The sequence below is a fragment of the Lonchura striata genome, chromosome 16 (genome assembly GCF_050655825.1).
Source record: "Lonchura striata isolate lonStrDom1 chromosome 16, ASM5065582v1, whole genome shotgun sequence".
NCBI lineage: Eukaryota > Metazoa > Chordata > Aves > Passeriformes > Estrildidae > Lonchura > Lonchura striata.
The window spans coordinates 5,202,951-5,227,069 of record NC_140718.1 but is presented as its reverse complement, the minus strand read 5'-3'; the positions used below and the strand labels follow the sequence as shown (position 1 = coordinate 5,227,069).

General features: G+C 54.8%; 2 protein-coding genes across 4 annotated transcripts; one reads left to right on the top strand and one right to left on the bottom strand.

Annotated features, from left to right (window-relative positions):
* The first annotated feature begins 148 nt into the window (after positions 1 to 148).
* INO80E (INO80 complex subunit E) lies at positions 149 to 8,842 on the top strand. Of its 2 annotated transcripts, XM_085593573.1 has the most exons (8): positions 149 to 441; positions 1,670 to 1,740; positions 2,536 to 2,588; positions 2,694 to 2,769; positions 3,936 to 3,987; positions 4,073 to 4,174; positions 5,900 to 6,170; positions 7,448 to 8,842. In XM_085593573.1, the coding sequence occupies exons 1-7, from the start codon at positions 358 to 360 to the stop codon at positions 6,140 to 6,142; spliced, it is 681 nt and encodes a 226-aa protein (XP_085449699.1). In that variant the 5' UTR covers positions 149 to 357; the 3' UTR covers positions 6,143 to 6,170; positions 7,448 to 8,842. The 2 variants fall into 2 exon arrangements, with proteins under 2 accessions (XP_085449699.1, XP_085449700.1); XM_085593574.1 differs by having other exon boundaries at positions 157 to 441; positions 4,115 to 4,174; positions 5,900 to 8,842.
* Positions 8,401 to 21,733, bottom strand: MAZ (MYC associated zinc finger protein). Of its 2 annotated transcripts, XM_077789531.2 has the most exons (5): positions 21,623 to 21,733; positions 16,386 to 17,068; positions 14,782 to 14,845; positions 11,380 to 11,530; positions 9,770 to 9,930 (listed from the first exon to the last, which is right to left on the bottom strand). In XM_077789531.2, the coding sequence occupies exons 1-5, from the start codon at positions 21,656 to 21,658 to the stop codon at positions 9,854 to 9,856; spliced, it is 1,011 nt and encodes a 336-aa protein (XP_077645657.2). In that variant the 5' UTR covers positions 21,659 to 21,733; the 3' UTR covers positions 9,770 to 9,853. The 2 variants fall into 2 exon arrangements, with proteins under 2 accessions (XP_085449698.1, XP_077645657.2); XM_085593572.1 differs by lacking the exon at positions 11,380 to 11,530 and having other exon boundaries at positions 8,401 to 9,930.
* Between the last annotated feature and the right edge of the window lie 2,386 nt (positions 21,734 to 24,119).

Genomic DNA, 24,119 nt, shown 5'->3' with positions numbered 1-24,119 from the left:
AGGGGCGACAGCCACTAAGGGGCGGGGTGGGGTTGAGCGGCAGCGGTTTCAGCCTCGAGGGAGTGACCGGCAGCCACTTCAACCAATCAGAAGCCGGCTAGGAGCGGCAGCAACCAATCAGAAGCGGTAGGGGGTGGGGCAAACGCGCAGCGCGGGGGAGCTTGATTGACAGCAGCGCCGCCCAATCACGTCGCCGCCTTGTGACGCTCGAACCAATCGCAGGAAGGAGGAGGCGGGGTGGAAGAACCCGGAAAAGGAACGCGCGGCGGGTTGAGGCAGAGGGGGGACCAATCAGGAGGCGGCGCGGGAAAGGGGAGAGCCAATGAGGGGCGAGGGGAAGGGCGGGGCTTGTCCGCCATGAACGGGGCGAGCGAGGGCGATGGCGGCGGCTACAAACGGCGCTGCCGGGCCCTGAAGCGGCGCCTGAAGCTGCTGCTCTACGTGAGGGGCGGGGCCAAGGGAAGGGGCGGGGCTTAACGGGCGGGAAGGGGAAAGGGGCGGGGCTTGAGCGTGAGGGGAGTGGGGGGATCGAAGTATTGGGGGGAAAATCTGAATTTTGGGGGGGAAATGGGAATTTTGGGGGGGAAAAGGGGAATTTGGGGGGGTTTGGGGGGATTTTGGGGTGTGGGAGGAATTTTGGGGGAAATTTGGGGGTTTTTGGGAGGAAAATTGGGGTTTTTGGGGGAAACATTGGGATTGTTAAGGGGGAAATTTGGGATTTTTAAGGGGTAAATATTGGGATTTTTAGGGGGGAAAATTGGGTTTTTTAGAGGGGAAAATTGGGGTTTTTAGGGGAAAAAAATGGGATTTGTTAAGGGAGAAATTTGGGATTGTTAAGGGGAAAATATTGGGATTTTTAGGGGAAAAAATAGGATTTTTTAGGGGGAAAAATTGGGATTGTTAAGGGGGAAATTTGAGATTTTTAAGGGGAAAATATTGGGATTTTTATGGGAAAATATTGGGATTTTTAGAGGGAAAAATTGGGATTTTTAGGGGAAAAAATTGGCATTCTTAGGGGAAAAAATTGGCATTCTTAGGGGAAAAAAATGGGATTTTTAAGGGGAAAATTTGGGATATTTTAGGGGGAAAAAGGCAGAATTTTAGGGGAAAAAATTGGGATTTTTAGGGGGGAAAGGGTGGATTTTGGAGAGGGAAAAAGCCAATTTTTTGGGGAGAAAAGGGTAAATTTATTGAGGAAAATAAGTGAAATTTATGGGGGAAAATGATTGAAATTTGGGGGGTAAAAGGGGACTTTGGAGGGAAAAAAGGATAAATTTTGGGGGGAAAAAAGTGGATTTTTGAGGGAAAAATGGTAAATTTTATCATGAAAAAAGTAAAATTCTAGCGGGAAAATTTTGAGGGGGGGAAAGTTGGATTTAGGAGGGGAAAAAAAGCCAAATTTGGTGGGGAAAATGTTGAATTTTGGAGGGATAAAGTGAAATTATAGGGGGGGAAAAGGTGAATTTTGGAGAGGAAAAAAAGAAAATTTTGGTGTAAAATAGGTAGATTTTGGAGGCAAGAATGAAATTCTGGAGAGGAAAAAAAGCCAAAATTTTTTTGGGAAAAAAAAGGTGGATTTCAGGGGGGAAAAGCTAAATTTCGGGGGAAAAAAATGTGAATTTTAGGGGAAAAAAGCCAAATTTTGGGTCAAAAATTAAATTTCCCCCAGGAGCAAGAATGTTTCCAGGAGGAGCTGAGGAGGGCCCAGCGCAAACTCCTGAAAGTCTCCAGGGACAAAAGGTACCAAAATCATCCAAATTCACCCCAAAAATTCCTTTTTTTCGTCGAATTCTAAACATTCCTTAAAAAGCTCCCCAAAATTACCAATTTAAACTTAAAAAAAAATTTTAAAAAATTTAGAATTTCGTTTTATTTCCAGAATTCTAAATTTATCAGGTTTTTATTTGGAATTCCCAAATTTTTAAGATTTTTTCATGCCTCAAAATTCCCTCTTTATAAAATTTTAAATTATTGTCTTTCTAAATTCCCCGTTTTAATTTTTTATCTTTGTTTATCTGTTCCATTTCAGTTTTTAGAGTTTATTCATAATTTTTGTCTTTTAATTTCAATTTTTAATCTTTATTTTTCTTTTTTATGTTTTGTCTTTGTTTATATTTTTTATTTTAATTTTTAATTTTTAAACTTATTTATTTTGTATTTTCAATTTTAATTTTTGTCTTGCAATTTCAACTTTTTATCCTTATTTCTCTTTTTTATTTTGAATTTTTAATCTTGGTTTATATTTTTTACTTTCAATTTTCTGCTTGTATTTTATTTTTATATTCTGATTTTTGCGTTTTCCTTATTTCAATTTTTTCCTAATTTTTATTTTTGTATTCTTATTTTTATTTCTATTTTTCATTTTCATTCTTCTTTTTATTCCTTTCACTTTTTTAATCCTAAAACCCCATTTTATTCAATTTTTTTTCCTTTTCTTCCCCCAAAATCCCAAATTTTTTCCGTTTTATTGGAAATTTTTTCCCCCCTTCTTTCCCCCCGCCAAAACCCCCAAATTTTTGCTCTTTTTTGCCTCAGTTTCCTTTTGGACCGGCTCCTCCAGTACGAAAACGTCGACGATGATTCCTCAGGTACCTCCGGGGGGGGTCAAAGGTCAACCCCGAGGGGTCAAAGGTCAACCCCGGGGCTGGCCCCGCCCCTCCCCCACCTCCTGATTGGCCCCTCCCCCTCCCCAGACTCGGAGGCGACGGCGTCGTCCGACAACAGCGACGGCGACGGCGCCAAGGGGGCGGAGCCGGCGCCCGCCAAGAGGTCAGGAAGGGGTTAAAGGAATCCAAGATGGCGGTCGGGGTGGGCGTGGCTTCAAAATGGTGGGGTTTCAAAATGGCGGATCTTGAGGTGGGTGTGGCTTCAAGATGGCTGCCACCATGGCGGTAAAAAATCCAAGATGGCCGCCACCATGGTGGCCAAATTCCAAGATGGGTTCCATTATGGTGGCCAAATTTTAAGATGGCTGCCACCAGGTGGGTGAAAATCTAAGATGGCTGCCATTATGGCAGTCAAATTTCAAGATGGCTGCCATCACGTGGGTGTAAATCCAAGATGGACACCACCGTGAATGTCAAATTTCAAGATGGCCACCATTATCGCAGTCGAATTTCAAGATGGCTGCCATCATGGCAGTCCAATTTCAAGATGGCTGCCACCATGGTGGTGAAAGTCCAAGATGGCTGCCATCATGGTAGTCAAATTCCAAGATGGCCGCCATCAGGGTAATCAAATTTCAAGATGGCCGCCATCATGGATGTCAAATTCCAAGATGGCCACCCCCATGGTGGTAAAAATCCAAGATGGCCGCCGCCATGGTGGTCAAATTCCAAGATGGGTTCCATTATGGTGGCCAAATTTTAAGATGGCTGCCACCAGGTGGGTGAAAATCTAAGATGGCTGCCATTATGGCAGTCAAATTTCAAGATGGCTGCCATCATGTGGGTGCAAATCCAAGATGGGCACCATCGTGACTGTCAAATTTCAAGATGGCCACCATTATGGCAGTCGAATTTCAAGATGGCTGCCACCATGGTGGTGAAAGTCCAAGATGGCTGCCATCATGATAGTCAAATTCCAAGATGGCCGCCATCAGGGTAATCAAATTTCAAGATGGCCGCCATCATGGATGTCAAATTCCAAGATGGCCACCACCATGGTGGTAAAAATCCAAGATGGCTGCCATCATGGTGGTGAAAATCCAAGATGGCCGCCATCATGGTAGTCAAATTTCAAGATGGCTGCCATCATGGTAGTCAAGTTTCAAGATGGCTGCCCTCATGGTGCTCAAAACCCAAGATGGCTGCCACCGTGTGGGTAAAACCCAAGATGGCGGCCCAATTTCAAGATGGCCGCCGCGACGCCTGACAAAATCCAAGATGGCCGCCCCGTTGGTGGGCGTGGCCAACACTTTTCCCTCCCCCCCGCAGGCGCCGCTCTCCGACCCCGCCCCCCTCCAGCTTTGGCCCCTCCCCCTACCTGGTGAGTGCCCCTCCCCCTTTTGTAAGCCCCGCCCCCTTTTCCCAGAAGTGGGCGGGGCCTGACCTGGCCCCTCCCCCTTTCCAAGATGGCGTCTCCGCCCTACGGCTCCTTCCCCCTCCCCCCACAGGGCGGGGCCCGGCCACGCCCCTGCCCCGCCCGCCGCAGCAAAGGCGCACGGAGAGGGCAGGTGAGGGGCGGGGCTAATGGAAAAGGGGCGGGGCTTAGGGGGAATGGGGCGGGGCTAATGGGAAATGGGGCGGGGTTAAATGGAAAAGGGGCGGGGTTAAAGGGAAAAGGGGCGGGGCTAAAGGGAAAAGGGGCGGGGCTAAGGGGAAGGGGCGGGGCTACGTGAAAATGGGCAGGGTTAAATGGAAAGCGACGGGGCTAAATGGAAGGGGCGGGGCTAAGGGGAAGGGGCGGGGCTAAGGGGAAGGGGGCGGGGTTAAAGGGAAAAGTGGCAGGGCTAAGGGAAAATGGACAGGGTTAAATGGAAAGGGGCGGGGTTAATGGGCAAGGGGCGGGGCTTAGGGGAAATGGGTGGGGCTAAGGGGTTAAATGGGAAGGGGCGGGGTTAAAGGGAAAAGGGGCGGGGCTAAGGGAAAGGGGCGGGGGCTACGTGAAAATGGGCAGGGTTAAATGGAAAGGGGCGGGGTTAAAGGGAAAAGGGCGGGGCTAAGGGGAAGGGGCGGGGCTAAGGGAAAAGGGGCGGGGCTAAGGGAAAATGGGGCGAAGCTACGTGAAAATGGGCAGGGTTAAATGGGAAGGGGCGGGGTTAATGGGAAAGGGGCGGGGCTAAAGGGAAGGGGCGGGGCTTAGGGGAAATGGGTGGGGCTAAGGGAAAAGGGGCGGGGCTTCGGAAAAGGGGCAGGGCTAAGGGAAAAGGGGCGGGGCTAAATGGGAAAGGGGCGGAGTTAAAGGAAAAATGGGCGGGACTACGTGAAAATGGGCAGGGTTAAATGGAAAGGGGCGGGGTTAATGGGAAAGGGGCGGGACTAAGGGGAAAGGGGCGGGGCTTCGGAAAGGGGGCGTGGCTAAGGGAAAAAGGCGGGGTTAAGAGGAAATGGGGCGGGGCTAAGGGAAAAGGGGCGGGGTTAAAAGGAAGGGGGCGGGGCTAAGGGAAAATGGGCGGGGTCAAGGGGAAAAGGGGCGGGATTAAATGGAAAGGTGGTGTTAATGGGGAAATGGGCGTGGCTAATGGGAAAATGGGCGGGGTTGAATGGAAAGGGGCGGGGTTAAGGGAAAATGGGCGGGGTTAAGGGGAAAAGGCGTGGAGTTAATGGGAAAGGGGCGGGGCTAATGGAAAAAAGGCGGGGCTAAAGGGGCGGGGCGAAGGGAAAATGGGCAGGGTTGCATGGAAAGGGGCGGGGTTAATGGAAAAGGGGCAGGGCTAAGGCAAAAGGGCGGTGATTATGGGAAAAGGGGCGGGGCTAAGGGAAAATGGGCGGGGTTAATGGAAAAGGGGCGGGGCTAAGGTTAAAAGAGCGGTGTTAATGGAAAAATGGGCATGGATAAATGGAAAATGGGCGGTGTAAAGGGGAACAGGGACGGGGTTAATGGGAAAATGGGCGGGGCTAACATGGAAACGGGCGGGGCTAACGGGAAAAGAGGTGGGACACAGAAAAGGGGCGGGGCTAAAGCAGTAAGGGGCGGGGCTAAAGGGGAAAAGGGCGGGGCTAAAGGGAATAGGGGTGTGGTTAAAGGGAAAGGGGCGGGGCTAGATGGAAAGGGGCGGGGCTAAGGAAAAGTGGGCAGTGATAAAGGAAAAAGGGGCGGGGCTAAAGGGAAATGGGGCGGGGCTAAAGGCGGAGGGGCGGGGCTAAAGGCAGAGGGGTCACGGGATAAGGAGGGGTCAAGCTGGGGTCACTCAGTGGTCACTCAGTGGTCACTCACTGACCCCTCCCCTCCCCCCCAGCCCCCTCCCGCCCCTCCCCCTCTGCCGCTGCCGGGGGGCGGGGCGGGGGCGGGGCTGGGCGGGGGGCGTGGCCCCGGGTCGCCCCTCCCCCCGGCGCTGGCCCCGCCCCCCGCCCCGCCCCCCGTGCCGCCCACGCTGCCCCGGCGGCTCCTGAGCGGCCCCGGGGGCGGCGAGGGCGAGGGCGAGGGCAGCGACGACCCCCTGGACGGCGACGACGAGCTGGTCATCGACCTGCCCGAGTGACCCCGAGTGACCCTGAGTGACCGTCAGCCTCCCTGAGTGACCATCAACCTCCCTGAGTGACCACTGAGTGACCATCGACCTCCCTGAGTGACCATCGACCTCCCTGAGTGACCATCGGCCTTCCCTGAGTGACCATTGAGTGACCGTCGGCCTCCCTGAGTGACCATCGACCTTCCCTGAGTGACCATTGAGTGACCATCGGCCTCCCTGAGTGACCTCTGAGTGACCATCGGCCTCCCTGAGTAACCATTGAGTGACCGTCGGCCTCCCTGAGTGACCATCGACCTTCCCTGAGTGACCATTGAGTGACCATCGGCCTCCCTGAGTGACCATCGGCCTCCCTGAGTGACCATTGAGTGACCATCGGTTTCCCCTGAGTGACCATCAACCTTCCCTGAGTGACCATTTAGTGACCATCGGTTTCCCCTGAGTGACCATTGAGTGACCATCGACCTCCCTGAGTGACCATTGAGTGACCATCGACCTGCCCTGAGTGATCCCTGAGTGATCCCTGAGTGACCATCGGCCTCCCTGAGTGACCATCGACCTCCCTGAGTAACCATTGAGTGACCATCGGCCTCCCTGAGTGACCATTGAGTGACCCTCGACCTTCCTGAGTGACCATCGACCTTCCCTGAGTGACCATTGAGTGACCGTCGGCCTCCCTGAGTGACCATTGAGTGACCCTCGACCTTCCTGAGTGACCATCGACCTTCCCTGAGTGACCATTGAGTGACCCTCGACCTTCCTGAGTGACCATCGGCCTCCCTGAGTGACCATTGAGTGACCGTCGGCCTCCCTGAGTGACCATTGAGTGACCATCGACCTCCCTGAATGACCATCGGCCTTTTCTGAGTGACCCCTGAGTGACCATCGACCTGCCCTGAATGACCACTGAGTTACCATCAACCTGCCCTGAGTGATCCCTGAGTGATCCCTGAGTGACCATTGAGTGACCATCGACCTCCCTGAGTGACCATTGAGTGACCATTGACCTGCCCTGAGTGACCATCGGCCTCCCTGAGTGACCATCGGCCTCCCAGAGTGACCATCGACCTTCCCTGTGTGATCCCTGAGTGACCATCGGCCTCCCTGAGTGACCATTGAGTGACCATCGGCCTCCCTGAGTGACTATCGGCCTCCCTGAGTGACCATTGAGTGACCATCGGCCTCCCTGAGTGACCATCAACCTTCCCTGTGTGATCCCTGAGTGACCGTCGGCCTCCCTGAGTGACCATTGAGTGACCATCGGCCTTTTCTGAGTGACCCCTGAGTTACCATTGGCCTCCCTGAGTGACCATCGACCTCCCTGAGTGACCATTGAGTGACCATCAGCCTCTCTGAGTGACCATTGACCTTCCCTGGACGGCGGCGACAAGCTGGTCTTCGACCTGCCCGAGTGACCCCAAGTGACCACTGACCACTGAGTGACCCCTGAGTGACCATCGGCCTCCCTGAGTGACCATTGGCCTTCCTGAGTGACCATCGACCTCCCTGAGTGACCATCGACCTCCCTGAGTGACCATCGGCCTCCCTGAGTGACCATCGGCCTCCCTGAGTGACCATCGGCCTCCCTGAGTGACCATTGAGTGACCATCAGCCTCCCAGAGTGACCCTGATTGACCCCTGAGTGACCACTGACCGCTGAGTGACCATCAGCCTCCCTGAATGACCTCCAAGTGACCACTGAGAGATCAGTGTCTATGGAGTGACCATCAGCCTGACGGAGTGACCAGTGAGTGACCAGTGACCACAGAGTGACCATCGACCTTCCTGAGTGACCATGGAGTGACCACAATGACCAGTGAGTGACCAGTGGTCATCATCATCCTGGAGTGACCATCGACCTCCCTGAGTGACCACCGAGTGACCAATGAGTGACCACTGACCACTGAGTGATCATGGAGTGACCACGGAGTGACCACTGACCACTGAGTGACCACCGAGTGACCACGGAGTGACCACTGACCACTGAGTGACCACCGAGTGACCAATGAGTGACCACTGAGTGACCACAGAGTGACCACAGAGTGACCACTGACCACTGAGTGATCATGGAGTGACCATGGAGTGACCACTGAGTGACCACCGAGTGACCAATGAGTGACCGCTGACCACGGCTGGAGCACCGAAAGATTTTGGGGTGGAAATTCGGGAATTTGGGGAGGAAAAACGACGAAAAATTGGGGGAAAAACCCGAAAATTTGGGGAAATTCCGACGGATTCGAGGAGAGGAAAATTCCGGGGTTTTAAAAATGGGGGGAAAAGGAAATTTTGGGAAAAATCCGACGTTTTGAGGAGAAAAAATGGAAATTTTTATGGGGGAAATTGGAATTTTATGAGAAATGTGAAAATTCGAGGAGAAAAAAATTGCAATTTTTGGGGAAAAATGGGATTTTGTTGAAAAATCTGGAAATTTCAGGAGGAAAAACAGAGTTTTTTTTGGAAAAATGGAATTTTGGGGGAAAAAATTTGAATTTTAGAAGAAAAATGGAAATTTTTTGTGGGAAAAATGGAATTTAGGGGAAAAAAGGTGACATTTTGGAGAAAAAAATGGAATTTTTGGGAAAAATTGAATTTTATGAAAAAAAGTGAAGTTTTGAGGGGAAAAATGGGATTTTGGGGGGGGAAATCCAATTTTTAAAGAAAAAAATGGATTTTAGGCAGGAAATAAAAATATTTTGGGGGTTTTGTGGAAAATTTGTGTTTTTAAGGGAATTAAAAGTGGTTTGGGTGGTGAAATTTTGGTGAATTTTGGGAAAAAATCAAATTGGGGTAAAAATTTCCCTTTTTTGGAGAAAATTTTGAATTTGGGGTGGAAAATTCCATATTTGGGGTGACGAATTCTCACTTTGTAGACAAAAATTGTTAATTTTGGGAGATTAAATATGAATTTTAGGCTGAGTTTCTCAATTTTGGGGAAAAAATTCTCAGTTTGAGGAAAACATTTCAATTTTTGGGTCAAAAGTCCTGATTTTCAGTCAAAATTTCTCCATTTGGGGTCAGGATTTCCCAGTTTGGCATAAAAAATTCTGAATTTTGGGCAAAAAAAAAGTAAATTTTGAATGAAAAATGTCAATGCTGGGCAAAAAAATAGAAATTGTCCGAATTTTTTTGTGATAAATTCCAAATTTGGGTCAAAAAAAAATCTGAAATTCGGGCCAAAATTTGGCTTTTTGGTGTCAAAAACCCCCAAAAATCGGGGTGAAAAAAAATCCCAATTTTGGTTCAAAGTGTCAATTTTGGGTCAAAAAAACAGAAAATTTCGGTTCAAAAATTTCAACCCGCCGTAAAAAATTTGGAATTTTGGGTCCGAACACTTCGACTTGGGGTGCGAAATTCAAATTTTGGGGCAAAAAAAAAATTCACAATTTTGGGTTAAAAAACCACACAAAGGACAAAAAAAAAAAAATCCTAAATTCGGCCGGAAACGTCAATTTTGGGTGGAAGAAATGAAGATTTTGGGTGGAAAAATTCACAATTTGGGGTCGAAAATTGGAATTTTTCGCCCGGAATTCCCGATTTTTCGCCTGGAATTCCCGGGAATTTTCTCCCCCGGGCGTGGTCGTGACGTCATCGCCGCCCGCCCCCTCCCCAGCCAATCCCGCGCCGCCGTCGCACAAAGTGGGCGTGGCCTTTTTTTTGGGCTGGGTTTTTATTGGTCGGTGCCGGAGTTCGGGGGGAGGGCGTGTCCGGGGTGGGGGAGGGGCCTCACCAGCCCTGGCTGCCCCCGGGGGCCCCGCCCGGGGGTGGGGGAGGGGCGGGGGCGGGGGAGGGGCAGCCGGAACCTGCGGGGGGGAGGGGAGGGGTCAAAGGGCGGCCCCTCCCCCACATGGAAAGCCCCTCCCCCTTTAGCCCCTCCCCCACCCTTTTAGCCCCTCCCCCACCCCTTTAGCCCCTCCCCCACCCCTTCAGCCCCTCCCCCACCCCTTCAGCCCCTCCCCCTTTAGCCCCTCCCCCACCCATTAGCCCCTCCCCCACTCCTTTAGCCCCTCCCTTTTTAGCCCCTCCCCCATTTAGCCCCTCCCCTTTTAGCCCCTCCTCCACCCCTTTAGCCCCTCCCCCACCCCTTTAGCCCCTCCCCCACCCCTTTAGCCCCTCCCCCACCCTTTTAGCCCCTCCCCCACCCCTTTAGCCCCTCCCCCACCCCTTTAGCCCCTCCCCCACCCTTTTAGCCCCTCCCCCACCCCTTTAGCCCCTCCCCCACCCCTTTAGCCCCTCCCCAACCCCTCAGGCCCCTCCCCCACTGACCACGCCCCCTTTGGCCACGCCCCCTCCGCTCCCCAGCGCCCCCTACTGGCCGCAAACCCTGCCTCAGTTTCCCCCCCGAGTGACCAATGAGTGACCCTGAGTGACCCTGAGTGACCACTGAGTGACCACTGACCACTGAGTGACCAATGAGTGACCAATGAGCGACCCTGAGTGACCAATGAGTGACCCTGAGTGACCACTGACCCCACCCCCATTAGCCACGCCCCCATCCCCTTTGGCCACGCCCCCTCCGCTCTCTCCCGCCCCCTACTGGCCGCAAACCCTTCCTCAGTTTCCCCCCCGAGTGACCACTGAGTGACCAATGAGTGACCAATGAGTGACCAATGAGTGACCAATGAGTGACCAATGAGTGATCCTGAGTGACCCTGAGTGACCCCTGAGTGACCCCTGAGTGACCAATGAGTGACCAATGAGTGACCTGAGTGACCAATGAGTGACCTGAGTGACCAATGAGTGACCCCTGAGTGACCAATGAGTGACCAATGAGTGACCTGAGTGACCAATGAGTGACCCCTGAGTGACCAATGAGTGACCCTGAGTGACCAATGAGTGACCCCTGAGTGACCAATGAGTGACCCCTGAGTGACCCCTGACCCCACCCCCTTTGTCCCCGCCCCCATCCCCTTTGGCCACGCCCCCTCCGCTCTCTCCCGCCCCCTACTGGCCGCAAACCCTTCCTCAGTTTCCCCCCCGAGTGACCACTGAGTGACCAATGAGTGACCAATGAGTGACCAATGAGTGACCAATGAGTGACCAATGAGTGACCCCTGGATGACCCGAGTGACCCCTGACCCCATCCCCTTTGGCCACGCCCCCTCCGCTCTCTCCCGCCCCCTACTGGCCGCAAACCCTTCCTCAGTTTCCCCCCCCGAGTGACCACTGAGTGACCAATGAGTGACCCCGAGTGACCCCTGAGTGACCCCTGAGTGACCCCTGGGTGACCCCCGGCTGACCCCTGCCCCCACCTGGCCGGGGGGCGGGGCCGTGCACCCGCAGGTGGTCGCCGACGTAGGCGGCGCTCAGCAGCTTCCCGCAGACGTGGCACGGCACCTTGTCCTCGTGGCGCGCCGCGTGCGCCCGCAGCCGGTCCCGCGTGGCGAACGCCGCCTCGCACCGCTGCGGGGTCACGCCGGGGTCACGCCGGGGTCACGCCGGGGTCGCTCGGGGGGTCAGGGGTCATTTGAGGGTCATTCGGGGGTCATTTGGGCAGTCAAAAGGGCATTTGAAGGGTTAAAAAGTCCTTTAGGGGTGGTTTGGGCGGTCAAAGGGTCATTCAGGGGTGGTTTGGGGTCACTTGGAGGGTGCAGGGGTCAGTCGAGGGGTCAAGGGGTCACTCGGGGGGTCAAGGGGTCAGTCCGGGGTCATTTGGGGGGTCAAGAGGTCAGCCAGGGGTCATTTGGGCAGTCAAAAGGGCATTTGGGGGGTTAAAAAGTCGTTTAGGATAGTCAAAGGGTCATTCAGGGGTCACTTGGAGGGTCCAGGGGTCAGTCAGGGGTCAAGGGGTCACTCAGGGGTCAGTCTGGGGTCATTTGGGGGGTCAAGGGTCAGCCAGGGGTCATTTGGGCAGTCAAAAGGGCATTTGAAGGGTTAAAAAGTCATTCATGGATGGTTTGGGTGGTCAAAGGGTCATCCAGGGGTGGTTTGGGGTCACTCAGGGGTCACTTGGAGGGTCCAGGGGTCAGTCGAGGGGTCAAGGGGTCACTCCGGGGTCAGTCCGGGGTCATTCGGGGGGTCAGGGGTCATTTGAGGGTCATTCGGGGGTCATTTGGGCAGTCAAAAGGGCATTTGAAGGGTTAAAAAGTCATTTAGGGGCGGTCAAAGGGTCAGTCTGGGGTCACTTGGAGGGTGCAGGGGTCAGTCGAGGGGTCAAGGGGTCACTCGGGGGGTCAAGGGGTCAGCCAGGGGTCATTTGGGCAGTCAAAAGGGCATTTCAAGGGTTAAAAAGTCCTTTAGGGGTGGTTTGGGTGGTCAAAGGGTCATTCAGGGGTGGTTTGGAGGGTCCAGGGGTCAGTCAAGGGGTCAAGGGGTCACTCAGGGGTCAGTCAGGGCTCATTCGGGGGGTCAGGGGTCATTTGAGGGTCATTCGGGGGTCATTTGGGCAGTCAAAAGGGCATTTCAAGGGTTAAAAAGTCCTTTAGGGGTGGTTTGGGTGGTCAAAGGGTCATTCAGGGGTGGTTTGGGGTCACTTGGAGGGTCCAGGGGTCAGTCAGGGGTCAAGGGGTCAGTCAGGGGTCACACGGGGGTCATTCAGGGGGTCAAGAGGTCAGCCAGGGGTCATTTGGGCAGTCAAAAGGGCATTTGAAGGGTTAAAAAGTCCTTTAGGGGCGGTCAAAGGGTCATTCAGGGGTGGTTTGGGGTCACTTGGAGGGTCCAGGGGTCAGTCGAGGGGTCAAGGGGTCACTCAGGGGTCAGTCCGGGGTCATTTGGGGGGTCAAGGGTCAGCCAGGGGTCATTTGGGCAGTCAAAAGGGCATTTGAAGGGTTAAAAAGTCCTTTAGGGGTGGTTTGGGTGGTCAAAGGGTCATTCAGGGGTCACTTGGAGAGTCCAGGGGTCAGTCGAGGGGTCAAGGGGTCACTCCAGGGTCAGCCCGGGGTCACTCGGGGGGTCAGGGGTCATTTGAGGGTCATTCGGGGGTCATTTGGGCAGTCAAAAGGGCATTTGAAGGGTTAAAAAGTCATTTAGGGGCGGTCAAAGGGTCATTCAGGGGTCACTTGTCACTTGGACGGTCCAGGGGTCAGTCGAGGGGTCAAGGGGTCAGTCAGGGGTCAGTCAGGGGTCAGTCCGGGGTCATTTGGGGGGTCAGTGGTCAGCCAGGGGTCATTTGGGCAGTCAAAAGGGCATTTGAAGGGTTAAAAAGTCCTTTAGGGGTGGTTTGGGTGGTCAAAGGGTCATTCAGGGGTCACTTGGAAAGTCCAGGGGTCAGTTGAGGGGTCAAGGGGTCACTCCAGGGTCAGCCCGGGGTCACTCGGGGGGTCAGGGGTCATTTGAGGGTCATTCGGGGGTCATTTGGGCAGTCAAAAGGGCATTTGAAGGGTTAAAAAGTCCTTTAGGGGCGGTCAAAGGGTCATTCAGGGGTGGTTTGGGGTCATTTAGGGGTCACTTGGAGGGTCAAGAGCTCAGTCGAGGGGTCACATGGGGGTCATTCGGGGGGTCAAGGGGTCAGTCAGGGGTCATTTGGGGGGTCAAGAGGTCAGCCAGGGGTCATTTGGGCAGTCAAAAGGTCATTTGAGGGGTTAAAAAGTCCTTTAGGGGCGGTCAAAGGGTCATTCAGGGGTCACTTGGAAAGTCCAGAGGTCAGTCGAGGGGTCAAGGGGTCAGTCAGGGGTCACATGGGGGTCATTCGGGGGGTCAGGGGTCAGCCAGGGGTCATTTGGGCAGTCAAAAGGGCATTTGAAGGGTTAAAAAGTCATTCATGGATGGTTTGGGTGGTCAAAGGGTCATCCAGGGGTGGTTTGGGGTCACTCAGGGGTCACTTGGAGGGTCCAGGGATCAGTCGAGGGGTCAAGGGGTCAGTCAGGGGTCAGTCGGGGGTCAGTCAGGGGTCATTTGGGGGGTCAGGGGTCATTTGAGGGTCATTTGGGCAGTCAAAAGGGCGTTTCAAGGGTTAAAAAGTCCTTTAGGGGTGGTTTGGGCGGTCAAAGGGTCATCCAGGGGTCATTTGGAGGGTCAAGAGGTCAGTCAGGGGTCAAGGGGCCACTCAGGGGATCAAGGGGTCAGTCAGGGGTCAAGGGGTCAGCCAGGGGTCATTTGGGCAGTCAAAAGGGCATTTGAGGGGTTAAAAAGTCCTTTAGGGGTGGTTTGGGTGGTCAAAGGGTCATTCAGGGGTGGTTTGGGGTCACTTGGAGGGTGCAGGGGTCAGTCAGGGGTCAAGGGGTCAGTCAGGGGTCACACGGGGGTCATTCAGGGGGTCAAGAGGTCAGCCAGGGGTCATTTGGGCAGTCAAAAGGGCATTTGAAGGGTTAAAAAGTCCTTTAGGGGCGGTCAAAGGGTCATTCAGGGGTGGTTTGGGGTCACTTGGAGGGTCCAGGGGTCAGTCGAGGGGTCAAGGGGTCACTCGGGGGGTCAAGGGGTCAGCCAGGGGTCATTTGGGGGGTCAAGAGGTCAGCCAGGGGTCATTTGGGCAGTCAAAAGTGTATTTGAAGGGTTAAAAAGTCGTTTAGGGGCGGTCAAAGGGTCATTCAGGGGTCACTTGGAGGGTCCAGGGGTCAGTTGAGGGGTCAAGGGGTCACTCGGGGGGTCAAGGGGCCACTCAGGGGTCAGGGAGTCAGTCAGGGGTCACTTGGGGAGTCAAGAGGTCAGTGGGTGTGGTCAGTGGGTGTGGTCAGGGGTCAGAGGGCAAAGGTCAGAGGTCAGGGGTCATTGCTCACCTGGCACTTGAACGGCCGCTCGGTGGAGTGAACCTGCCGGACGTGGCTGTTGAGGTGGTCCGGCCTGAGGAGTGACCAGAGTGACCAATGAGTGACCAGAGTGACCAGAGTGACCAGAGTGACCACTGAGTGACCCTGAGTGACCAATGAGTGACCAATGAGTGACCCTGAGTGACCATGAGTGACCAGAGTGACCAGAGTGACCAGAGTGACCATGAGTGACCAGAGTGACCAGAGTGACCAATGAGTGACCCTGAGTGACCCTGAGTGACCCTGAGTGACCCCTGAGTGACCAGAGTGACCAATGAGTGACCAATGAGTGACCAATGAGTGACCCTGAGTGACCAATGAGTGACCAATGAGTGACCCTGAGTGACCAATGAGTGACCAATGAGTGACCAGAGTGACCCTGAGTGACCAATGGGTGACCAATGAGTGACCAGAGTGACCAATGAGTGACCAATGAGTGACCAAAGAGTGACCGCCATGATCCAACCATGACCCAATGACCACCATGACCACAACCCAACGATGACCCCAAACCCCACCAAGACCCACCATGACCCAACAACCACCATGACCCAACAATGACCCCAAACCCAACCATGACCAAGACCCACCATGACCCAATTACCACCATGACCCAACCATGACCCAACGACCACCATGACCCAACCATGACCAAGACCCTCCACGACCAAGACCCAACGATGACCCCAAACCCCACCAAGACCCACCCATGACCCAACCATGACCCAATGACCACCATGACCCAACCATGACCCAACAATAACCCAACTAAGACCCACCATGACCCAACGACCGCCATGACCCAACAATGACCCCAAACCCAACCATGACCAAGACCCAACCATGACCCAACGACCACCATGACCCAACAATGACCCCAAACCCAACCATGACCAAGACCCAACCATGACCCAATGACCACCATGACCCAACCATGACCCAACAATAACCCAACCAAGACCCACCATGACCCAACGACCGCCATGACCCAACAATGACCCCAAACCCAACCATGACCAAGACCCACCATGACCCAATGACCACCATGACCCAACCATGACCCAACAATGACCCAACGATGACCCCAAACCCAACCATGACCAAGACCCACCATGACCCAACCATGACCCAACCATGACCCAATGACCACCATGACCAAGACCCAATGACCACCATGAACCATCATGACCCAACGACCACCATGACCCAACAATGACCCCAAACCCAACCATGACCAAGACCCACCATGACCCAATGACCACCATGACCCAACAATGACCCAACAATAACCCAACCAAGACCCACCATGACCCAATGACCACCATGACCCAACAATGACCCCAAACCCAACCATGAGCAAGACCCACCATGACCCAATGACCACCATGACCCAACCATGACCCCAAACCCAACCATGACCAAGACCCAACCATGACCCAACCATGACCCAACCATGACCCAACGACCACCATGACCCAACCATGACCAAGACCCTCCACGACCAAGACCCAACGATGACCCCAAACCCCACCAAGACCCAACCATGACCCAACCATGACCCAACGACCACCCACCTGGAGAAGCTCTTGCCGCAGTGCCCGCAGGCGTAGGGCTTGTGCGCGTGGCCCTGGTGGGAGCGCACGTGGGCCGCCATGCGGTCCTTGCGCTTGAAGCGCTGCTGGCACACGGGGCACTGGAATGGCCGCTCGTCCGTGTGCGACAGCCGGTGCCGCTTCAGGTGGTAGACGTCGCGGAACGCCTTCCCGCACGTGTCGCACGCGTGGCTCTTCCTCGACGCCGCCGCCGACGCGCGTTTCGGCGCCGCCGCCGCCGCCGATTGGTCGTTTTCTCCCGCCGGCTCTTGGCGGGGGAGGGGCGGCGGGGTGGGGGAGGGGCGGGGCTCGTGGCCGCGTCTCGGCGCCGCGGCGGCGCCGGCGTTGCCGTGGGTGGCCTGGTGGCGCCGCAGGTTGTAGCCGTTCTTGAACTCCTTGGCGCAGAGGCCGCAGACGTGCGGCGCGCCCTTCTTGCGCGGCGGCGGTGACGTCAGCGGTGACGTCAGCGGTGACGTCAGCGGTGACGTCAGCGGTGACGTCACGGCGGCGGGCGCGGCCTCGGGCGGGGGAAGGGGTTTGAGGGGGGAGGGGTCGATGGTGGGAGGGGGAGGGGCGGGGGGAGGGTCCGGGGTGGGAGGGGGAGGGGGGAGGGGCAGGAGGTCGACAGGGAGGGGGGAGGGGGAGGGGGGAGGGGGAGGGGCGGCCTGGGGGGGGAGGGGAGAGAGAGGGGGACCAGTATAAACCAGTATGAACCGGTTTGGGGGGGGTCTGCACCAGTATAAACCAGTATGAGCCGGTTTGGGGTGGTCTGGACCAGTATAAACCAGTATGAACCGGTTTGGGGGGGTCTGGACCACTATAAACCAGTATGAACCGGATTGGATTGGTCTGGACCAGTATAAACCAGTATGAACCGGTTTGGGGGGGGTCTGGACCACTATAAACCAGTATGAACCAGTTTGGGGGGGGTTTGGACCACTATAAACCAGTATGAGCCGGTTTGGGGGGGGGGTCTGGACCAGTATAAACCAGTATGAACCGGATTGGATTGGTCTGGACCAGTATAAACCAGTATGAACTGGCTTGGGGGGGTCTGGACCAGTATAAACCAGTACGAGCCGGTTTGGGGTGGTCTGGACCAGTATAAACCAGTATGAGCCGGTCTGGGGGGGTCTGGACCAGTATAAACCAGTATGAACTGGTGGGGTGGACTGGTTTAGACTGGTATGGGCCACTACGGACCAGTATGGACCAGTATAAACCAGTTTGGGCTGGTGTGTGGGTCACTATGGACCAGTATGGACCAGTATAAACCGGTTTGGATTGGTGTGGGTCACTACAGACCAGTATAAACCAGTTTGGACTGGTGTGTGGGTTACTATGGGCCAGTATAAACCAGTACAGACCAGTATGGGTCACTACAGACCAGTATAAACCAGTATAAACTGGTGTGGGCTGGTTTAGACTGGTATGGGTCACTTCAGACCAGTATGGACCAGTATAAACCAGTTTGGACTGGTGTGGGTCACTATGGACCAGTATAAACCAGTACAGACCAGAATGAACCAGTATGGTTCACTGTAGGCCAGTTTGGACCAGTATAAACCGGTATGGACCAGTAAAGAATGATATAAACCAGTATGGACCAGTTTAGACTGGTATGGGCCAGTATGGACCAGTATAAACCAGTATGGACCAGTTTAGACCAGTAGGGACCAGTAAACCCAGGACAGACCAGTATGGACCAGTATGGGCTGGTAACAGACCAGTAAAACCAGTATGGACCAGTATGGGCTGGTAACAGACCAGTAAAACCAGTATGGACCAGGCACACCAGTAACGGACCAGTAAAACCAGTATGGACCAGTATGGGCTGGTAACAGACCAGTAAAACCAGTATGGACCAGGCACACCAGTAACGGACCAGTAAAACCAGTATGGACCAGTCACACCAGTAACGGGAGCCAAGGCGGTGTCCCCAGTGCCACCCCCAGTGCTCCCAGTAACACCAGTAACGGCTCCCAGTGACACCAGTAACACCAGTAACGGCTCCCAGTGACACCAGTAACACCAGTACCACCAGTAACAGCTCCCAGTAACGGCTCCCAGTGACACCAGTAACACCAGTAACGGCTCCCAGTGACACCAGTAACACCAGTAACACCAGTAACGGCTCCCAGTGACACCAGTAACACCAGTAACAGCTCCCAGTGCTCCCAGTATAAAGCCAGACCAGTGACCCCACGGCTCCCAGTGCTCCCAGTAACACCAGTAAGAGCTCCCAGTGCTCCCAGTATAGAGCCACACTGGTGTCTCCATGGCTCCCAGTCCCTCCCAGTGCCACCAGTCACAGCTCCCAGTAACACCAGTAACCGCCCCCCCAGTGCCACAGGTGCTCCCAGTAACATCCCCCAGCGCTCCCAGTGCTCCCAGTATCACCAGTAACAGCTCCCAGTACCACCAGTACACAGCGACACCAGTGTCCCCATCGCTCCCAGTGCTCCCAGTAACAGCTCCCAGTGCTCCCAGTATAAAGTCACGCCGGTGTCCCCATCGCTCCCAGTGCTCCCAGTGCTCCCAGTACCATCCCCCAGTGCTCCCAGTACCATCCCCCAGTGCTCCCAGTATCACCAGTACCATCTCCCAGTGCTCCCAGTATCACCAGTACCATCCCCCAGTGCTCCCAGTGCTCCCAGTACCATCCCCCAGTGCTCCCAGTGCTCCCAGTACCATCCCCCAGTGCTCCCAGTACCATCCCCCAGTGCTCCCAGTATCACCAGTACCATCTCCCAGTGCTCCCAGTATCACCAGTACCATCCCCCAGTGCTCCCAGTACCATCCCCCAGTGCTCCCAGTATCACCAGTACCATCTCCCAGTGCTCCCAGTATCACCAGTACCATCTCCCAGTGCTCCCAGTATCACCAGTACCATCCCCCAGGGCTCCCAGTCCACCCCTCCTCCCCCGCCCCCACCCCCCCAGTCCCTTCCAGTCCCTCCCAGTGCTCCCAGTATAAAGCCACGCTGGTGTCCCCATCGCTCCCAGTGCTCCCAGTAACACCAGTAACAGCTCCCAGTGCTCCCAGTATAAAGCCACACCAATGTCCCCATCACTCCCAGTGCTCCCAGTGCTCCCAGTAACAGCTCCCAGTGCTCCCAGTGTTCCCAGTACAGAGCGACACCGGTGTCCCCGTCACTCCCAGTGCTCCCAGTATCACCAGTACCACCAGTAACAGCTCCCAGTGCTCCCAGTATAAAGCCACACCAATGTCCCCATCACTCCCAGTGCTCCCAGTGCTCCCAGTAACAGCTCCCAGTGCTCCCAGTGTTCCCAGTACCATCTCCCAGTGCTCCCAGTATCACCAGTACCATCCCCCAGGGCTCCCAGTCCACCCCTCCTCCCCCGCCCCCACCCCCCAGTCCCTCCCAGTGCTCCCAGTATAAAGCCACGCTGGTGTCCCCGTCGCTCCCAGTGCTCCCAGTATAAAGCCACACTGGTGTCCCCATCGCTCCCAGTGCTCCCAGTAACACCAGTAACAGCTCCCAGTGCTCCCAGTATAAAGCGACACCAGTGTCCCCATCACTCCCAGTGCTCCCAGTGCTCCCAGTATCACCAGTACCATCCCCCAGTGCTCCCAGTAACAGCTCCCAGTGCTCCCAGTGCTCCCAGTATCACCAGTACCATCCCCCAGGGCTCCCAGTCCACCCCTCCTCCCCCGCCCCCACCCCCCAGTCCCTCCCAGTGCTCCCAGTCCCTCCCAGTGCTCCCAGTATAAAGCCAGCACCGGTGTCCCCATCACTCCCAGTGCTCCCAGTAACACCAGTAAGAGCTCCCAGTGCTCCCAGTATAGAGCCACACCGGTGTCTCCATGGCTCCCAGTCCCTCTGAGTGCCACCAGTCACAGCTCCCAGTAACACCAGTAACCGCCCCCCCAGTGCCACAGGTGCTCCCAGTAACATCCCCCAGCACTCCCAGTGCTCCCAGTATCACCAGTAACAGCTCCCAGTACCACCAGTACACAGCGACACCAGTGTCCCCATCGCTCCCAGTGCTCCCAGTAACAGCTCCCAGTGCTCCCAGTATAAAGTCACGCCGGTGTCCCCATCGCTCCCAGTGCTCCCAGTGCTCCCAGTACCATCCCCCAGTGCTCCCAGTACCATCCCCCAGTGTTCCCAGTCCACCCCTCCTCCCCCGCCCCCACCCCCCCAGTCCCTCCCAGTCCCTTCCAGTCCCTCCCAGTGCTCCCAGTATAAAGCCACACTGGTGTCCCCGTCGCTCCCAGTGCTCCCAGTAACACCAGTAACAGCTCCCAGTGCTCCCAGTATAAAGCCACACCAGTGTCCCCATCACTCCCAGTGCTCCCAGTATCACCAGTACCATCCCCAGTGCTCCCAGTAAGAGCTCCCAGTGCTCCCAGTACCATCCCCCAGTGCTCCCAGTATAACCAGTACCATCCCCCAGTGCTCCCAGTCCCACCAGTACCATCCCCCAGTGCTCCCAGTCCCACCAGTACCATATCCCAGTGCTCCCAGTACCATCCCCCAGTGCTCCCAGTATCACCAGTACCATCCCCCAGTGCTCCCAGTACCATCTCCCAGTGCTCCCAGTATCACCAGTACCATCCCCCAGTGCTCCCAGTACCATCCCCCAGTGCTCCCAGTGCTCCCAGTACCATCCCCCAGTGCTCCCAGTCCCACCAGTACCATCCCCCAGTGCTCCCAGTCCACCCCTCCTCCCCCGCCCCCACCCCCCAGTCCCTCCCAGTCCCTCCCAGTCCCTCCCAGTGCTCCCAGTATAAAGCCACGCTGGTGTCCTCGTCGCTCCCAGTGCTCCCAGTACCAGCTCCCAGTGCTCCCAGTATAAAGCCACACCAGTGTCCCCATCACTCCCAGTGCTCCCAGTATCACCAGTACCATCCCCAGTGCTCCCAGTAAGAGCTCCCAGTGCTCCCAGTACCATCCCCCAGTGCTCCCAGTGCTCCCAGTACCATCCCCCAGTGTTCCCAGTCCCACCAGTACCATATCCCAGTGCTCCCAGTGCTCCCAGTACCATCCCCCAGTGCTCCCAGTATCACCAGTACCATCCCCCAGTGCTCCCAGTCCACCCCTCCTCCCCCGCCCCCACCCCCCAGTCCCTCCCAGTCCCTCCCAGTCCCTCCCAGTGCTCCCAGTCCGAGCCTCCCTCCCCCCTCCCCCACCCCCCGGCCCCTCCCCCCTCCCCCTCCCGCTCCGGCCTCCCCTCCCCCCGCCCCTCCCCCACCTGGAAGATGAAGCTGCTCCAGCTCGCGGGGTCCATCCCGGCCCTGTCGCGACCGAATCGCGACCGGAGCCGCGGCGGGGCGGGGGAGGGGAGGGGAGGGGGAGGGGAGGGGGCTGCGGTGGGGGAGGGGCGGTGGGGGAGGGGCGGGGGGCTCGGGGGGGGGAGGGGGCGAGCGGAGGGATGGGGGAGGTGGGCGGGGCTTCGGCGGGGCCGGTGGGCGTGGCCGGCGGGCGGGCGCTGATTGGGCGCGGCGCGCCCGCGGCGGGCGCTGATTGGGCGGGGCGCCGCTGGCCACGCCCACCCCCCCCGCGCGCTCCGCGGCCTGCCAGTCAAGCCAGGCCACGCCCACCGCGGCTTTCCCGCCCTGCCGCAAAATGGCGCGGAGCGCCCCGGCGGGAGAGCGCGGCGCTGATTGGTCGGAGGGGGAGAGCCAATCAGCGGCGGCAGCGCGTTGTCATGGCAACCGCGGGGGCGCGGCGCTGATTGGCTGCGCGGCGCCGAGGCCACGCCCACTCATCGATAGCGCCACGCCCTGATTGGTTGATGAATGAGCAATGCGTGTGGCCGCGCCCGGGCGGTGGCCACGCCCACCCCGCGCTAAGCCACGCCCCCTCCCCGGTTTCCCGCCATTTCCGCGCCCCTCAGGGGCCGCCGCCATTTTGAGACCCCCCCAGCACCTCCCAAAAGGCGCCAAAAGCGCCCAAAATTCACCCAAAAATTCACCCAAAATTCACCCAAAATTCACCCAAAATTCACCCAAAATTCACCCAAAAATTCACCCAAAATTCACCCAAAATTCACCCCAAATTCACCCCAAATTCCCCCAAAATTCACCCCAAATTCACCCCAAATTCCCCCAAAATTCACCCAAAAATTCAACCAAAAATTCACCCAAAATTCACCCAAAATTCACCCAAAAATTCACCCAAAATTCACCCAAAATTCACCCCAAATTCACCCCAAATTCACCCCAAATTCCCCCAAAATTCACCCCAAATTCACCCCAAATTCACCCCAAATTCCCCCAAAATTCACCCAAAATTCACCCAAAATTCACCCCAAATTCACCCCAAATTCACCCCAAAATTAACCCCAAAATTCACCCCAAAATTCACCCAAAAATTCACCCAAAATTCACCCAAAAATTCACCCAAAAATTCACCCAAAATTCACCCAAAATTCACCCAAAATTCACCCAAAATTCACCCAAAAATTCACCCAAAATTCACCCCAAATTCCCCCAAAATTCACCCCAAAATTCACCCCAAATTCCCCCAAAATTCACCCCAAAATTCACCCAAAAATTCACCCAAAATTCACCCAAAAATTCACCAAACTTCGCCCAAAATTCACCCCAAAATTCACCCCAAAATTCACCCAAAATTCACCCAAAATTCACCCAAAATTCACCCAAAATTCACCCAAAAATTCACCCAAAATTCACCCAAAATTCACCCAAAAATTCACCCAAAATTCACCCCAAAATTCACCCCAAAATTCACCCAAAAATTCACCCAGAATTCACCCCAAAATTCACCCCAAAATTCACCCAAAATTCCCCCAAAATTCACCCCAAAATTCACCCAAAATTCAGCCCAAAATTCACCCGAAAATTCACCCAAAATTCCCCCAAAATTCACCCAAAATTCACCCAAAAATTCCACCAAAATTCACCCAAAATTCACCCAAAAATTCCCCCAAAATTCACCCAAAAATTCCCCCAAAATTCACCCAAAAATTCACCCAAAATTCACCCAAAATTCACCCAAAATTCACCCAAAATTCACCCAAAATTCACCCCAAATTCCCCCAAAATTCACCCAAAAAATCACTCAAAATTCACCCAAAATTCACCAAAAATTCACCCCAAATTCCCCCAAAATTCACCCAAAATTCACCAAAAAATTCACCCAAAAATTCACCCTAAATTCACCCAAAAATTCACCCAAAAATTCACCCCAAATTCACCCAAAAATTCACCCCAAAATTCACCCAAAAATTCACCCCAAATTCCCCCAAAATTCACCCAAAATTCACCCCAAATTCCTCTAAAATTCACCCCAAATTCCCCCCAAATTCCTGTAAAATTCACCCCAAATTCCCCCCAAATTCCCCCAAAATTCACCCAAAAATTCACCCCAAATTCCCCCAAAATTCACCCAAAAATTCACCCAAAAATTCACCAAAATTCACCCAAAATTCACCCCAAATTCCCCCAAAATTCCCCCAAACCCCAAAAAATCCTCAAGGGGATCCCCCAAAAATAGTTTTTAATCCCAAAAATTCCCCTTTTCGTGAGGGAAAAACCAACTTTTTCCCACCAAAAAAGAGCATTTTTGCCCAAAAATCCACATTTTTGACGTCAAAAATCCACTTTTTTACCCCAAAATCCCCCTTTTTTTTGTCCCAAAATCGTGATTTTTTCCCCCAGAATCCACATTTCCCCCCGAAATCTGATTTCCCCAAAATCTTTATTTCCGTCCCCTAAAATTGGCAT

Bases quoted from the DNA above. Each gene is read 5' to 3' on its own strand.
- INO80E (XM_085593573.1), top strand. From the start codon at position 358: ATGAACGGGGCGAGCGAGGGCGATGGCGGCGGCTACAAACGGCGCTGC. The intron at 1,741-2,535 runs GTACCAAAATCA...TTTTTGCCTCAG, and splicing joins AAAGTCTCCAGGGACAAAAG to TTTCCTTTTGGACCGGCTCC. The intron at 2,589-2,693 runs GTACCTCCGGGG...CCCCCTCCCCAG, and splicing joins CGTCGACGATGATTCCTCAG to ACTCGGAGGCGACGGCGTCG.
- MAZ (XM_085593572.1), bottom strand. From the start codon at position 21,658: ATGGACCCCGCGAGCTGGAGCAGCTTCATCTTCCAG. The intron at 17,069-21,622 runs GTGGGGGAGGGG...CTCCCCCCCCAG, and splicing joins GGAGCAGCTTCATCTTCCAG to GCCGCCCCTCCCCCTCCCCC. The intron at 14,846-16,385 runs GTGGGTGGTCGT...GTCACTCCTCAG, and splicing joins TGCGGCAAGAGCTTCTCCAG to GCCGGACCACCTCAACAGCC.